The sequence below is a fragment of the Urtica dioica genome, chromosome 7, assembly GCF_054948205.1.
Source record: "Urtica dioica subsp. dioica isolate 48M chromosome 7, U.dioica_male_clone48M_v1_H2, whole genome shotgun sequence".
Taxonomy (NCBI): domain Eukaryota; kingdom Viridiplantae; phylum Streptophyta; class Magnoliopsida; order Rosales; family Urticaceae; genus Urtica; species Urtica dioica.
In genome coordinates this window covers 26,199,082-26,216,515 of record NC_142762.1, presented here as the reverse complement: position 1 = coordinate 26,216,515, position 17,434 = coordinate 26,199,082, and the positions used below count along the sequence as shown (strand labels likewise).

Here is a 17,434-nt window from a genome sequence, read left to right as displayed (position 1 = left end):
CTTATGAGAGAAGAAGGGAGAAACCGGTTCCAAGGAGTAGGGATTGGAAGACAAGTCCCAAGGGTCTCACACCTTATGTTCGCGGATGACACGATGATCTTTTACGGAGCTAAGAAAAATGAGATCGAGGTGGTTTGGAATTTCTTAGAGAAATGTCAACGGTGGTCGGGTCAACGGGTTAACACCCAAATATCGGGCCTCATTTTCTCTTCTAATTGCGCTGAGGAGACTATTGCGGAGATTAAAGCCCGACTCTCGATGGAAGCGTGCGATAAGGACATCTCGTATTTAGGAAACCCCTTGTTCTTGGGGAGGAACAAGTCGGAGAGTTTTGGAGCCCTCAAGAACGGAGTACTTAGCCGCTTGGAGGGGTGGATGGCCAAGACTATCTCGAGGGCAGGGAGAGCGACTCTCATCAAATCGGCGGTTCAAGGTATTCCGGCTTATGTGATGTCTACCTTTAAACTCCCAAAGACTTTCAACCAGGGTCTCGATAAAGTGGTTAGAAAATTCTTTTGGACCGGGAAGGTCAATGATGAAAGATACATGGCGCTGGCTAGGTGGGACAACATCTGCGAGCCGAGAGATAGGGGGCTTGGGGATCAGAAAATTTGATGATATAAATGGCTCCTTGCTTGTGTAGTTAGGATGGCAGCTTGCGATGGAAAATGACTTGTTATGGGCTCATATGTTTAAAAGCAGGTACTATGCTTCTTCAAAATTTATTTTCTCTGAAAAGAGAAATAAGGACTCGATTGGTTGGAAAGAAGTATGGGGAATGAAAGAGCTGATTAGATATAACTCTAGATACTTGGTTGGGAATGGAAAAAATACCTGGTTGTTCAAGGACAAATGGGTAGGCACCGAGGTGATCCCGAGAAGTCAAGGGCTGAGGGTTAATGAGGAGGCGAGGGTTGGAGAGTTGATGGAAGAAGGGGAAGGCAGCTGGAATTGGGCTAAAATCAGGGAATGGTGTGGCCCGGATTGGTGTAGGTTAATTGAGAATACTCGAAAGCTCCCTTATAATTCGCGGGACAAGCTGGTGTGGGAGGCTTCAGAGAATGGGATTTTTTCAAATCGGCTTATTTGCAGCTCGCCCGAGCTTCCTTCAATCCCAAAAAAGAGTTGTGGAAAGACTTATGGAAACTGCGAATCCATGAGAGGCTCAAAGTTTTCTTGTGGAGAGTGGGCGTGGAAGGGATGCCCACATCGTTGAAGCTAGCGAACGTCTCCGCAAATAACGATAGTTTGTGTCGGGCTTGCCATAGAGCTGAGGAAACCATCAACCATGTTTTCCTGAACTGTGACATAGCTAGATGTTTCTGGTTGGCGGTTGGTAAGAGTCGCAGATGGGATGCGTCGTTCTCGAGCGGTGAGGATCTGCTGCAACAGCTCCTGACCAGTAATAACGACTGGAACAGGTCGGGTGGGAGACGGAATGAAGATATCATAAGAAACACAACAATCCTGGAAGCGATCTGGAAGTGGAGAAACGATAAGGTTTTCAACGGGGTGTCGAGGATCGACGAGGAGTTAATGCAAAGGACAGAGGCTAGAATCAATGAATTTTGTGATATTGTCCACGACACCGGCAGTAATGGCAGGATCGAAAAAGCGGAGAAGCAATCCATGTGGGCCCGGCCAGCCCCAAGAGTTATCAAGATTAATTCAGACGCGGCTTTCTCTAATGGTAGAGCGGCAGTGGGACTGGTAGCCAGAAACGATCAAGGGAATATTAAGTGGCTTTGGAGGAGTAGGGTCACAACGACATCGGCGATCGAGGCGGAGCTGATTGGCTATCTTCTAGCTATGCAATTAGCAAAATTTCAGAACATTTCTTGTGTCATTATTGAGGGCGATAATAAGGTACTCTTGGGGAATTTAGAGAACAACAAAGATTGCTCGGTCTGGCCTTTTATCCCTTTCTTTGATCGTGTTGAGAGTTTAGAGAGTTGTTTCGATTCGGTTTCTTTTTCTTGGGTTCCTAGAGAGGTTAATGAGGCTGCTCATATGTTGTGTAAATGGGCCATTAACCAGGATTCCTTTGGTTTTTGTAAGTTTCAAGAAGTTCCGATCCTTGTTTGAGACAATCTTTTGAATGAGTTTTAATATTATCGTTCCATGGGCCTTCTTCTCGGCTGGTCTCTTTGATTGGTTCTTGGAGAGGCCTTTTTCCCTGCAAAAAAAAAAAAAAAAAAAAAAATCCACATCCAGAATACTCTAGAATATGAACATCCGCTGATAAAGAATACAAAAAGTCTGGCAATTTTGATAGAGTGACATTTTTGTAATTATGATACTATTAAATGGTATTTTTGTAATTTCAGAGAATTATGTAACAAGAATTTGAATCTAGATGAATAGTAAATGTGCGCTTTCCTTTATATATTTATAACTAATGCGGATTAATGACGTGGCTTCATGAGACCCGTCCTAGCCCACTACAAGGACAATGGCTGAGATTTCAAATAGTAGAGGGAAAGGTGGCACGACTAAGGAGTCTTTGAGGATCCTAAAGAGTTAGATCATATTGACTTCTTACAAAAGTTCGAATTAGAATTTTTTTTTATTTCTTTTTTATTTTTATTTTTTATGAATAAACGATAGAGAAAGTGCACACATATTTTGGTACTCTCTTACTTTAGTGCCAAGGAAAGAGAAAAGTGGTTTCTACTTTTCTAGCCTACTTGTTTAGAGTAAGTTCACACTTAATCTCAAACACGGTTTATAAGCTATATTTTCATTCTCTACTAGTGGTATCTATTTAGAGTAAGTTTGTATTTATATGATGATTATTGGTTGAAATTTAAAACTTAATTAAAAATGAAATTGATTTGAAACTTGAAGTCCTAATTGATTATTGTGTTACATTCAATATTCTAAACTATTGATTTATGCTTTGTAGTTTTAAACAATTGATTCACGAGTTGTCAACAATTTATAGTATGAATTTTAGTGTAAGACTAGACCATATATATATTTAGATTCGATGCATTCATTGTAATTTTTTTTAATTAAAAACTGTATTTTAATATATTTTCTGTCGGCATTTCCATCAACGTTTCATCGAAAAATAGTTCTCTATTTTCGAGACATTTTCCGTTTAATTTCAGATAAGCCAGATATAGTTCCTTTTCTACGCTGCCGAAAATTATGCCCACAACATGATTAATGAAGAAAAAGATTGAAATCTGGAAGTTGCGGTAGGGGCTATCAGATAGCATACACTACCTATATATATAACAATACCCCCGATAATTACCAAAATATCTTGATACATTTAAACATCAATCTCGACCAGGATGGTGGCACTATCATATCTGCAGATCAAGACAAATCAATTTTACTGGGAAAAATTAAATTTAAAATAGGAAGCCTACTTGAATGACGCCAAAGACTACTTTGACTTTTGTCTTTGACACAACTCATTGCTCAGCCATCAAAGCCGAGCCATCCCCGTTAGCAAAATTTGCAAGATTATTATGCGATCGAATGGTAGTATCACAGTTGGAATCACTAGCTTCTCCTTCGGCCTAATTATAGAAAACCAAAACAAAAAAAAAACAAAAAAAAGATGATTTGAAAAAGGTAAAGCCAACTCGATAAGAAGAGCAATTCAATTTAGTAAAGATTACAATATCGAGCAAGATAACATTTACCTGCTCCACGGGAGTCGCAGAATGATCCTGGATTTTCTTGGAAAGATCCCTCAAAGTCCCCTGAAAATTCCAATATCTCAAGTGTAAGACTAAAGCGTTGCTCCAACATGTTTGTAGTAGAATCATGCAGTGTCATTTGGTGAGAACCCAATTATGGTTCTGGAAAATAAGAATTTTCGCTCAACTCCAGGATTTGTAGCTCAGCCAGTCACACAGGCCCTTTTCCTTACACTGTTGAGCTAAAGGGCAGGTAATCACTTAAATCGGATCGGAGTTTAAACAATGAGGAGCGATGATTTGCCAAATGAAAAGGTCTAACAAACTTAGATAACTTCTACACTTAGCTTAAAAATCGAAAAATCATCAGAACTTTAGAATCTTCTACGACGGATATCATGTTACGTTATCCCCGCAAGCTATTCCGAGTCAATAAAGTCAAAGTTAGCAAGATCTATCCCTCCAGAGAGAAAAACAAAGTCATGAGAACCAGCAAGAGCAAGAAGTGCTAGTATCTATTTTGATAATGCATGATGCCATTACAGATGAGATTCTGGCAGAGCTGCAAGAGTGACTCTTAGAAGGCCGTGGTGATCCATCTGGACGCGTTAACTTATTTGTCTGATAGGGCTAAAGTGTGAACTTTTCAACTGATGGGGGGTTCTGCCAGACAGCAACAACTTTTCAACTTTCTGTTGACGCACTTGCTCCGAAACTAGGCAGCGGCTTGTTACGTAAGGGGTTTATCAAAGATTCTTCTTTTCCCACTTTTTTTTTTTTTTGCTTCTTATCTTTGTAATCATTTTCGCCTAATCAACTATACAAAATTGTTTTCTGTAACAATTACGCAAAATTCCGTAAATAATATCATTGCACCATATCATCAAGAAAATACGAACCTTATTTGCCCAGAAAAGCCCACAGGCATTGCAAAGAGACCTTGGACCGGACGGCCCACGCCGCATCATTGGTGTCGACTTCGAACTTGTGCCACAATGTGTACATCTAAACAACATAAGAATAGTTAGGAATTACGAAACTGAGTTAATGATGGAAAAAATATTATACGATGAGGGAAAAAAAAAAGATCACTTCAATAGAGGAATGAGAGTGAAAATGTGTGTGTGTGTGTGTGTGTGGGTGGGGGGGGGGGGGGGGGGGGGGGGAGGTGGGTTGACGGAAAATCATGTTGATCATACTTGGAAAGGTAAATTTCTTTGAGATATATGGGTTTCAGAAACGGAAGAAAACTCACAACGATTCTAGTGGGTTATCATCCTGCCCAGACTCCTGTGCGTCTCCCCAGCCGCAGCCTCCTTCCGACTTTTTAGAAGTAAATTGTCCCTTGTTACGCTGCATCCTGGGGTACAAGTATATAGGCCACATAGAGAAATTAATGACTAATTATTAAGATGAAATTAAGAATTGTAATTAGCTGATTTAGATACCATGTGAAGAATGTTTGCCAACTTATGCAGCTACAAGAGAAAGTTAAAATTTCAAACTTCCGCAACCAGATATATATAGCAAGACCTCATTTTTTTTTAAAAAAATTATCATCACATTCCCAGAAAGGTTAAGTTAATACACGCAAATAGCAAGACCCTATTTATATCAAGGGAGACTGTATTTTATGTTGTACCGGGAATCTGAAAGATGATAACTTCCAGCTTGCACTTTACAGTGGTTTCCATGCTCAATCATAAAAGTTAATTCCCCATACCAAGGATAATCAAGTAACTCAGTTATTTTTATTACAAATTCACAGAGCACACAATTTTACAAAATTGTGTCCAGAGCCACAGCAAAATCGTATGTATTCAATCTAGTTACTGAGATGTTAAGTAAGTGACAACATATTACCCGATAATCTAACCCATTTATTTTCCAAAGCTGATAGACACTATCAACTATTAGTCCTTTTAGAATAATGATAAGTGGTTCAGTAAGTGAACAAATGGGATGTTAAAAAAACACAGAAGGAACCTGAAATTTGAAAGTAGTTTGCCATATATATCTTCAAACTGGGCTCATAAGCACACCAGTAGAAAAATATAAATGAGCATTTGACTAAATATACTTTTTAACTACGACGTATACAATTTCTCAGGTTCCGATTCCATAAAAAATCTAATATCATTTTCCAGAGAAATTCACCTACTTACGACTACAGACTTCGTAATTTAAGACCTATAGTCTAACCAACAACCATCTCAGGCTCCAAAGTGCAAGATTGTATTTTATTTTTTTTAAGAAACAGCGAGTTGTTATTAATACATGATAGGAGTGCAACGTTGTTTTCGAAGAGCCTTATTATACTATATACAGGATGGGAAACATTAAAGTTCTAGCCAAATCCACCCTCGGTATGGTATTTTATTTTAACAAAATAAAGAAAAGGAAAAACTGAAGCTCTTAATGTTATGGCACGATTTAATGAAGTATATCTGACTTTTCCTATTGGTTCCAAAGTTCTTTTTCCCGGGAACATCTACTGCAAAAGTGCTTATCCTGATCATCTTCCGGAATAGAAATAAGCAAAGATAACAAAGCAGCAGGAAATAGAAATAGAACCAACTTGCCTGAGTGCGACTTCTTGGCGGACGCCGTACCGAACTTTCTTATCGAAGCACCGCTCTTTCCTCTTCTGCCGAAACCGATGTAATGAAGCAGCTCTTTGGGGCTGACTACACCGTGACGGAATGTCCACGACAGCCTATACAAATACAAAGCCCAAATAATTACACACACAACACGCACATTTGATTTTCTTAGTTCAATTAAATACCCTGTTCTGATTCGGCAATCCCACGCCTTGTGATCCTCCAGATATCTCGCAACCTCCCAAGAGTAGCAACACCGCTTGAACCTTCAAATCCGTCACAATATCTCATATACACATATGAAGTTCCCAATTGGAATGCCATAAATTCCAATCCATACGTTCAAAACAAGACCGTAAATTCATCAAGGTCAATACGGCCTTTTTCAAAATAAAAATCTGTATCTCAAATTACGACCTAAGACACTCAGCACCGAAACAGAACAATCACAAAGAGTGAGAAATCTAATCAGGTATTTTGCCTTGCACGTTGTTTAATTAATCCATCACTTGAATTTCATTTTCTCCAACATTATAAAATAGAATAGAATAACCAAAATTTGACCTAGCAGTGAGTGTGAATCCCGAGAAGAATCGAGAAAGAAAGAGGCGGACCTTGTCGGGCGTGACGGAGTCAAAGACATAAACCTGGCCGCGGAAGGAGAGCGTGAGCTGGCTGCTGCCGTCGGCGCGGTGGACGACCATATCGTGGGCGGCGGAGGCGTAGACAGCGTCGTCTCCGGCGACGGCGTCGTCGAGGGCGTGGGACTCGAAGGACATGTGGTGGTTGTGGCCGTGGTTTTCGACGGAGTCTGATCCTCCTCCGCCGGCACCGATCACGTCTTCGCCTTCGTCGGACGTCGCGGCGATCTGACCGGCGAGGCTCATTGATTGTCCGTACATTGGTTGAGGTATGGAATTCGTAGCATGAGAGAGTACTACAAGCAGGTATTTGGCGTGGAAACCCTAACCCTAGACAAGATGTGGACACGAGATTTGCACTCCTTGTGAGTTGAGTTGAGAGGGAGGTGGTGTTGTATGAATCGGTGGTTCCTTTAGTTTAAGATTGGTTGAAGGGAAGAGGAAACAGGGAATATTTGCAGAACAGCAACAAAGGAAAAAGGGAAAGAAAAAAAAATAGTGATTTAAAATTAAATATCTATAAAAGATTTAATGATATTGTTCAATTTTTTTTCTTCTTTTTTTTTTTAATTATAGTTATGCCTAAATTCACTAAACGGGAGGTGTTTTGCTTAACCATAAGAAACTAACGAAATTGTAAGAAAATAAATAGGAGAGTTAGCCCAATTCATCATTTTTTTTAAATAATTAACCCAAATTTTAATTTATTAAAAAAATAGTCACCAATCTTAATAAAAATAAAAAAACGCTAACTCTCACACGATTCTCTCCGTCACAGCTTAATCTCCGAGGACGATTCTCCTATGTCGCAATCTTTCCTCTTACGTTGTCTCGCCGACACCAACGCTCCTCCGAACACCACTTTGTCACTGAAGCTTCCTCGTCGCCGCATTCTCATCCCCAACGTTGCTTTGTTGATGCCGACACCATCTCTTCTCCAGCGTGATTTCTGCTCCGAAGCCAGCTCTTCTCCAGCGCTAGCTATTTCAAATTATGTAATCTTTTAGCTAATTTAAAACAAGGGGTGGTGGTAACGTTTGGCATGAAAGAATTTTCTCTACCGTTAAGCTTCTAAAGTCAATATGCTTGGCGCATGAAGGTCGTGAAGCGTGGCATCGCTGGAGCTGGCCTACAGACTTGTTCAAGTCAGGCTGGGAGAGACCTTTGCGTCGTGTTCCTCCACTCACTAGGACACTTCCGTCTACGTTTGTATGTTTATCATCGAAGAGCTTAAGGTTTTTGCTATGTCGTAATGAAAACGACACTCCTAACCAATAAAAGAAAAAGTAAAAGGCTTAAGAAAAATGACTCAAACGACTCTGAAGGTTGAGCTCCAAACGACTATGGAGGCAGATTTCTAAACGTTTCTATAGGGCCATAAACAGCTGTGAAGGCTGAGAGGTTCAAGCAGCTGTGAAGGCTGAGAGGCTCAAGCAGCTCTGAAGGATGAGCACCGAATGGTTCTTAAGGCTGAGCCTCAAACAACTTTGAAGGCTGGGGCCCCATACGGCTCAGAGCCTCATACGACTCTGAGGGCCTAACGGCTCGGAGGGCCGAAATTTTTTTCGTGGGGGTTAAAAATTACCCTTTTATTAAAAAAAATAATTTATTGTGCCTCTCGAAGCCCAATAGTTGTGAAAAGCCGCTCTCAATTCTTCGACCCAACATATATTAACACATCATTTGGTAAAGGCCTAAGTAAAGCTACTTCACCTCGACGAGCTCACTTCGATTTCAACCAACTCCAGACAAAGTCGTAGTCAACATACAACTCTCGACACGAATATCGGATCGAAGACGACTTCAACCAGGGCTCATTCAAATAATTAGGCGACGTGTCAAACAGCAGACGAAGTCTTCACCACGTGTCTCCGAAGATTCCATATCTCGCCTAGTCTATAAATTCTCTCATTCAAAAGAGAATCGCAAGATTTTTCTAACGTTAAACCTTTGTATTTACTCCGCAATTTACGATCAAGTTTGTAATCCTGAGTTCGCTGGGTGCTTTTTTTGCCCAGCGACGTCGTTCGAAACAAAAGTTCAATCAATACAGTGATTCCATTTCTTCTTATTATTTACGTTTAGCGAGTTTCATTTACGACATATTTTGAGATCCATTTAAATATAAATCGAATAAATACTTCATTATATAGTTTTCTTCGAGATTGTTGAGAGCTCGGTTTCCGAAATCAACAATTTGGCGCCGTCTGTGGGAAACATCAAAAGACCAACATCTATAAGAAATGAGCTAGGCTCGATCAAAACAAAAATATCATCAGCAATATGTCGACTTCTGAAGATCGCACTCCTGCTGAGATCAAGGCTTTGACGCGATCTCAGGCGCTCCTAGACATGCTGGAAAATATGCGAAGTACAGAGATCGGAGGTATGAAACCCTCTGCTCCCATATTGACAGCATCGTGACTCCACCTCCGTCTCTTCCAGGCTTATGAGCTGGGAGTCACTGAGCAGGGTTCAGTCCAAAACACGGTTTTGACCACCCAGGCTAACCCGGCTCTGCTTTCAGGCATTCGCCTGAATTTTGACGGAATCCCAGTTACTTCGTCGGATCGGGGATAGTTCTTCAGACGAATGTCACTTCCACTTCTGCAACCCAGGTCGGCTCTGATGTCATGCCTCCGCCACCTCCGGGTGGACCTCCATCCGAGCCCGTGTTGGGCGATGTAGGTGGAAACGCTGCCGCGAACCAGTCAAACTTCCCATTTTGCCAGTCGTTTAGATCGCCCTTGATGAACGCATGGCCCATCGAGCAAACCACGACAACTCAGTTCCGTGGAGGGTATCAGCCTTTCCAGACTGAACCTAAAACGAATGAGTTCGAGAGGTACAAGCAGTCGATTGTTGCGGAGTTTCGAGCGATCCACTTGAAATTTCACGACGCGACCAGCTCCACATCAGAAATAGACCGCCTCGTCAACTACAAGAAATATGACATTTAGCTACGAAACTATTAGCGACGATTTAATCGTCGCAAATATATCGTCGCTAATAATGCATTTAGCGACGACTTTTTTGTCGCTAATAATTTGGTGCGAAAATTCTTAAAGTTTGGCGGCAAAGATAATTAGCGATGATAATATCGTCGCTAATTCTTGCTTCTCGTCGCTAAGTTCGCGGGAATATATTTAGCAACGAGAATATCGTCGCTAAAGGATTTTGAATTTCTTTAGCGACGATATTATCGTCGCTAATAATTTCGAACAAATTTAGAATTTTAACGAATTTTAAAGAGGGAAAAATCCCTCCAACTTAATTAAGACGAAATGATTTAGCGACGATATTTTCGTCGCTAATTCATTTTAAATTTTAACGAATTTTAAAGAGGGAAAAGTCCCTCCAATATGTACGAAAACTATTAGCGACGAATAAGTCTTCGCTAAATGCCTGGTTAACGTAAGTTCATTTAGCGACGAAATTTATTCATTTAGCGATGAATAAATCGTCGGTAAATGTCTTTAAATACCAGATCGCGATCCAGTTTCCCCATTTCGTTTTCCTTGACCTAAATTGCCATTTTCTCTCATTTCTCCTCTCCCGCCGTCGCCGTCCGCCGTGTGCCCTCCTCCGCCGTGTGCCGCCGACGCCGTCGACGCCGTCCTCGTCCTCCCCGGTAAGTCTCTCTCTCCTCACATCTCTCTCCTAACCTCTCTCTCAACCGGTGCAGCTCCTCCGCCGCTCCGCCGCCGACGCCGTCCTCGTCCTCGTCCGCCCCGGTCCGGAATCTCTTCCTCATCCCTCACGTACGGTAAGTTTTTTTGTTTTTATATATATATATATATATATATATATTATTAGTTATAAATATAAATGAATTAATTAGTTATATTTACATAATTTATAGTTATATATTTGTTATAAATATTATAAATATTTAAATTAGTTTTGTTTACACAAATATTTAAATTAGTTATAAATTTTTATATTAGGTATAAATATTTAAATTAGTTATAAATATTTATATTAGGTAAAATTATGTAAAAACATGTAAAAACGATTAGGTAGTTTATGTGAAATTAAATGGAATTGTATTTAATTCATGTTACAAATGATTAAAAATGTGAAATTAATTAGTTGATATGGATTATGTATTTTAATAATCGAACCACTGAGGTTGGATTTATTGTTAGTTTTAGGATGTTTCTATGCAGGTTTTAAAGTTGAAGGCTTGATGCCGGGTTGTTAAGGTTGTAGGGGAGGTTCTGCCGAAATTTCGGTAGGATCGTGAAATTATAAAATAAAATCTGAAAAATACTAAATTTTAAAATGTTGAATCTTTAGGTAAAATGAGTTATCCAAATAGGAATTGGATAATCGAGGACCAACGTCTAAGCGTTGAGTTTGCGACTGGCATGACAGAGTTCATGGCAATGGCCCGACAACACGTAAACATCGAAAGAAGAGTTAAGTGTCCATGCAAGAGGTGTAACAACGTGTTGATGCAAAAAATTCCTGATATAGAGAATCATCTCTTTATCAGAGGATTTAAGAGGAATTACACGAGATGGATCTTTCACGAAGAGGAAGAAGATGACGTAATGCAGTATCAGACGGATTACGGAAGATGAGGTGGGATGTTTGATGTTGTACACGATATCTTAGATCACAACGACGTAGACGGTGACGATGACAATATTGACCTGAATGCAGAATACCAGAGTCGACAGTTTGATGACCTTTTCAGCGACCTGAACACATAATTATGGCCGGGTTGTACGGAGTATTCGTCACTCTCCTTTGTTGTCACGTTGATCCATTTGAAAGTGATGAACAAGTGGACGAATAAGTCATTTGATCAACTACTGAAAGTATTGAAAAAGTCTCATCCGATCAGCAACACGAATAGTATATAACGTTTTTCATTTACTTACTAAATTAACTTATTTAAATTATTACGAATGCATAACTAAATAAAGTTTGTTTTGGATTTCAGATGGCTACGGCTACAGGAGCTGGAGGTAGCGGAGGCGGGGATGACTACTTAGCCCGTCTCCCGAATTATTGCGAGTCGACGCCCGTACGCGATGGCGTCGAAGAAGAAGACGAGGATATCGAACCGGCCGTGCGTGGGTCGACGCTCGGGATTTGATCTGAGCGTGCACGGCGTCCCGGGGTGAAGGAAGTCATTATTTATAACGAGGAGTTTTAGTCGTTCTTGCAGCCAGAGCGAGAGATGGATCCGGATCTCGCGACGTTTGCGAACATGCTCGGGTTGGTCGTCCGAGACAAGATCTCGCCTACGGTCCCAAGGTGGACGAATGCAAACGTGGGGCCGACGAAGGAGGCCGAGATCCGAGCAGCGATTCGAGACAAGTACGACATTCGAGTCGATGGTGACGCAACCGGGAAGAAGAAGGCAATTATCGATGCGGCAATCATTTGAGACGCGAAGACTCGTCTTCGCGATTGGAGGCATACCTTGCGGTCATGGTTCAACATCGACTGCAAGAGCAGCGTACAGGTGGCGCGATCTATGAAACCGAGGACCGTTAGCTCGACACTGAATGGGAGACGCTTATACAACGATATACGAGCGATGAGTTTAAGGTAATCAAATCATTTACGTTAAATATGTGTTTACCCTTTTATTATACGATTTGTTATTTATGTGTACGTTTACTTATATTACAGGCCATACAAGCGAAGAACAAGGCGAATCGCGCGAAGAAGAAGACGAAGAGTCGACAGGGGACGATTGGATTCTTGACCCACCGCATGAAGAACATAAGTTTTATGTTTATATGATACATCAAATCGTTAAAACTATCTAACACTTGAAATTTTGTTTACATGCAGAAAAGCGCCGAGACAAGCGCTTTCGAGAGCTTGTTTGCGAACTACAAGCGCCAACATCAGTCCGACAAGTCCGAATGGCTAACTCCTGAAGCCTCCGCACGTTATGTAAGTTTACATTTATTTTGTCTTATTTTTCGATTAATATATACTAGCTAGTTAATTATATCAAGATCGACTGGTCGATAGGTTCAACACGTTGCGAGCGGAGGCTGAGCAACAAGGAGCGGACGTTGATATTTCCGTCCTAGAGCAGCAGGCGATCCACGATATTATGGGTTCGCGAACTGATCACTTGACTGGCGTCGGACGTTTGGTGCCACATGGAGCACGGATGGCGGCTGAAGTCGCCGAAGTCTACGGTTCGGAGGCTGGGACGTTGCAACCAGGATATATCTCGCAGGAGGTGTTCACATCGACCATCGCCTCGTTCGCCGAGGCAATACAGAGTCAGGTGCCCGGCCTCAACCTTAGCTTGTTTATGCCCCAATTTCCGCAGAGTTCGCAGCAGGCTCCGTCATCCCATGGCCAGCAGACTCCGACGGCCGGCGTCCACACTCCGACGCCCGACGTCCACACTCCGACAGGCGGTCGATAATCGAAAACGTAACCGGATTTTATATATAAGTAGATTTGGATAATATAATTTGGTTTTTATTTGATTTTTCATTTTAGAATTTCATAAACAAAAAAAAAATAATTAACGACGAAAAAAATTAATAATTTCAGAAACGAAAAAAAATAATTAATTAGCGACGATAAAGTCGTCGCTAATTATTAAAAAACTGGACTTATTAGCGACGACTTTTTCGTCGCTAATTCGCTCGCGAAATTTTCCCGCGCGAATTAACGACGATAAAATCGTCCCTAATTATCTTTCACAAAATTAAAAAAAACTTTTCGTTTAAACATTTAGGGATGAAATTATCGTTGCTAATCTCGTCGGTAAATATTTAGCGACGACAAAATCATCGGTAAATATATTTAGGCACGGACATTTAGCAACGATAATAATCGTCGCTAAAATCATCGCTAAATATATTTAGCGACGATTACTGGGTTATTACCGACGAAAAAAATCGTCGGTAGTTGTTGTATTTGTTGTAGTGGTCGCATAAATAGGGCGAACTCCGTTCACACAAAAAATCACAGAAGTCTTTATTGGAGATACAAGGAAAGTTCGCTTACCTCGCTACAATGGAACTTCGAATCCATAGGCTTACATGATGTCCTTCATAATCGCGATATGGCGAGCTCAGCTGAGGAACTTCGAACGAAAGGCGGGTGACTGCCAATTGTTCGCCGAGAGCCTTTACGGCTCCGCCCTAGAGTAGTTCTCAAGGTTGGAGGCTGATTCTATCGATAACTTCACGCAGTTATCGACAACCTTTCTTAAACATTATTCAATGTTTGTCGAGGATGAATCCACCATGGTTGACCTATGGGGAGTCGAGCATACAGACTCTGAATCCCTAAAGGACTTCATGGTCCGCTTCAAGGAAGTGCTGGCCAAAATACCAAACATCAATAATAATTCGGCATTGATCGCGCTAAAGAATGGGCTCTGACACGATTCTAAATTTCGTTTAGAAATGACTGCTAATCGTCCCCTGACCATCGAAGACACAATCCACCGAGCTTCTAACTTCGCCAAGGCTGAGGAAGAAATCAGCTCGCTGGCTAAAAAGCACGTTGCTGTTAAGAAACCCCAAGCGAACCAGGCTAACACCTGGACCCGGTAGGGAAACGGAGGGAATAACCCGAGTAAGAGAAACTACCAGGATACCATAGGAGCCCGAACCAAGAAGCAGAGCGCGCCTCCGGGGTTCGCGCTATCAATTAGCGAAGAACCGAGGGAGAGCGGATCCCGGGTAAAGAAATGGACCCGAGATCCCGACGCATACTGCGACTTCCATAAAGCGAATGGTCACGCGACGATCAATTGCGAGACCATATGGAAGATTCTGGCAGAAAAATATACGAGCGGCGAACTGAAAGACGTCAACTTGGGATCTCCTTATAAGAAGAAAGATTTCAGCTCCAGAGGGAGAGGTAACCCTTCGCCGAAATGGTCTAGGTCGGATGGAGACGGAGAACCGAGCTCTCCTCCAGCCTGGACAAAACATCGAGTGGACTGCATCATTGGAGGATCAATTTTCTGCAATGACTCAATCAACTCGATCAAAACCTATCAACGAAGCGCCAACACCGGGGCAAACGACATTAACCCGAGAAACAATATTCCAATCACTTTCTCGGAAAGCGATATGGTCGGCATCAAGGACCGCACAACAACGCACTCATGGTAACCCTCGATGTACCAAACTACGAGGTCGCCAGAATCCTTATTGACCCAGGAAGCTCGGCCGACCTCATTTTCAGAGATCAAAAAAGGCACGATCGAGTTGACCGGATTCAACGAAGTAACCACCCCGTCCATGGGGGTAACCCCGTTTTGGGTAAAAGCCTCGGGACTAAAGAAGCTTGTAAAATTCACAGTCCTAGACTGCCTTTCTCTCTACAATATCCTCATCGGTAAGCCATGGATACATGCGATGAGGGCCGTACCTTCGTCCCTTCATCAGTGTATCTGCTTCCCTACCACAAATGGGATCGGAGAAGTTCGAGGAAGCCAGAAGGCAGCAAGAAATTGCTACATGACGAGCCACAAGCTGAAAAAGAGCGAACCAGAGGACGAACAATGGCAATTATTGAACGTCGAACCGGTAAAAGAAGCAAATTCTGCGGAGTCCAACGAAGTCGAAAACCTCAATGAGCAGGACTCTCCCGGGATCGAAATGATGGTTCAAGTTCAGCTAGATGGCTCCGACGCGACAAGCGCGTCGGAATAGGAGCCGAGCTCAAGGGAAATCTTCGAAGAGAGTTAATTTGTTTTCTGAAAAGAAACAAATCAACTTTCGCATAGACAACCGAAGATATGCCTGGTATTAGTATTGATATCGCATCTCACCAGGTGAATGTCAATCCTAGTTTCAAACCCGTAAAGCAAAAAAGACGAAAGCTCGGCCCTGATCGAGCTAAAATCATAAATAACGAAGTCGAGAAGTTGTTAGATGCAGGTTCAATCCGCGAAGTTCAGTACCTGGATTGGCTGGCCAACACCATCGTCGTCAAGAAAAAAATGGAAAGTATAAAGTTTGCATTGACTTCACCGATCTTAACAAGGCTTGTCCGAAGGACGGCTTCCCCTTACCTCACATCGACTAGCTCATCAAGGCAACCGCGGGACATAAAATGCTATCCTTCATGGACGCATTTTCAAGATATAACCAGATCCTAATGCACCTTGGCGATCAATAAACGACCGCATTTATGACTGACCGAATGAGTTACCGTTACAAGGTAATGTCCTTTGGTCTGAAAAATGCCGGAGGAACCTATCAAAGACCGGTGAACGAGATGTTCTCAGAAAATATAGGAAAAACCATGGAGGTTTATATCGACGATATGTTGATGAAATCTCTAAGGGAAAATGACCACATATATATGGCAACTGGAGGAATGTTTCAATACACTAGGACAAAAAACGTCATCCGGTGCGACGATTGTCGCACCGAATATTTCATAAGTCGTACCTAAAAGTTTATTAGGTGCGACTTTAGGTGCGACAGCGTCGCACCGAATAACCCGTCGCTAAAGTCATTAGGTGCGACATGTCGCACCTAATAAGTGTACCTTTAGGTGCGACACTTTCAGGTGCGGCATGTCGCACCAAATACAGAAGCCGTTTTCCTGCCAAATTTAATAAAATTAACGGGTAAATTCATATCGGGTGCGACGTTGTCGAACCCAATGCCGTTCCCGCCACTATATTCGGTGCGACAATGTCGCACCGAATATGTTTTTTAATTAAAAAAAATTACATAATTAAATAAAAATTAATTAACAAAATTCATTTAGAATTAAATAAAAATTAGTTAACAAAATTCTAAATTAATTAGAAATAATATTCTGAAAATAGAATTCTTAATTAAAAATACAAATTCATTCTAAAAAAGCAAAAAAATAAATTCCTAATTTTTTTTCCTATAAAACTTATCGATAGTAGAATTCCCTCTACCGAATAAGTTGCCAGAACTTCGGGAACCGCTTCCGCGTCCTCGTCCACCGCTGCCTGACGCGCTGCCGCTCGCTCCACCGCTTCCGTAAGGACGATCTCGCAAGAAATCCATAGAACCAGGCGTAGAACTCGGCGTGGAACCTGGCGTCTGCTGATCATTCCCACCTGGTTGCGATGCATGCGGAGGTTGGGGAGTCGTGGGAGGCTGGTTGTGCATCTGGCTGAGGAAGGCGATTTGTTGCCGCATCTCCTGCAGCTCGGCTTGTTGGGCATCCATCTGAGCTCGCATCTCGGCAACCAATGGATCGGTCTGAGATGACGAACTTGACGAGCCTTCTATCTAGCGTTTGGGCAACACCCAGCGATGACCTTGGGATTGAAGGCCCTAAACCGACTTTCCAGTCTCTGCGTACTCCTAAAACATCGCGCATCGCGTACATCTCCGCATCTTTTTGGGAGATCACGGCGTTTTGCTCCGCCGCTTACCACAAAATATCTATCGTTTGGGCGGTGATTTGATCCTTAAAAAAAACCACAAAAAACTTACCAGATAAGAAGAAATAAAGTAATTAAATATAGTAAATAAAAAAATTAACTTACGTATTGCGACTTCGCGAAGTCCGTCGTCCACGATCCCTTAGC

The 17,434-nt window shown here is 41.9% G+C and overlaps 1 protein-coding gene across 1 annotated transcript; it reads right to left on the bottom strand.

The window, feature by feature from the left end:
* Positions 1-3,168: 3,168 nt before the first annotated feature.
* Positions 3,169-7,395, bottom strand: ZIM (GATA-type zinc finger protein with TIFY domain-containing protein). The gene is made up of 7 exons (XM_089620959.1): positions 6,874-7,395; positions 6,445-6,525; positions 6,244-6,372; positions 4,912-5,021; positions 4,556-4,661; positions 3,660-3,719; positions 3,169-3,533 (listed from the first exon to the last, which is right to left on the bottom strand). The coding sequence occupies exons 1-7, from the start codon at positions 7,159-7,161 to the stop codon at positions 3,426-3,428; spliced, it is 882 nt and encodes a 293-aa protein (XP_089477085.1). The 5' UTR covers positions 7,162-7,395; the 3' UTR covers positions 3,169-3,425.
* Positions 7,396-17,434: the final 10,039 nt, after the last annotated feature.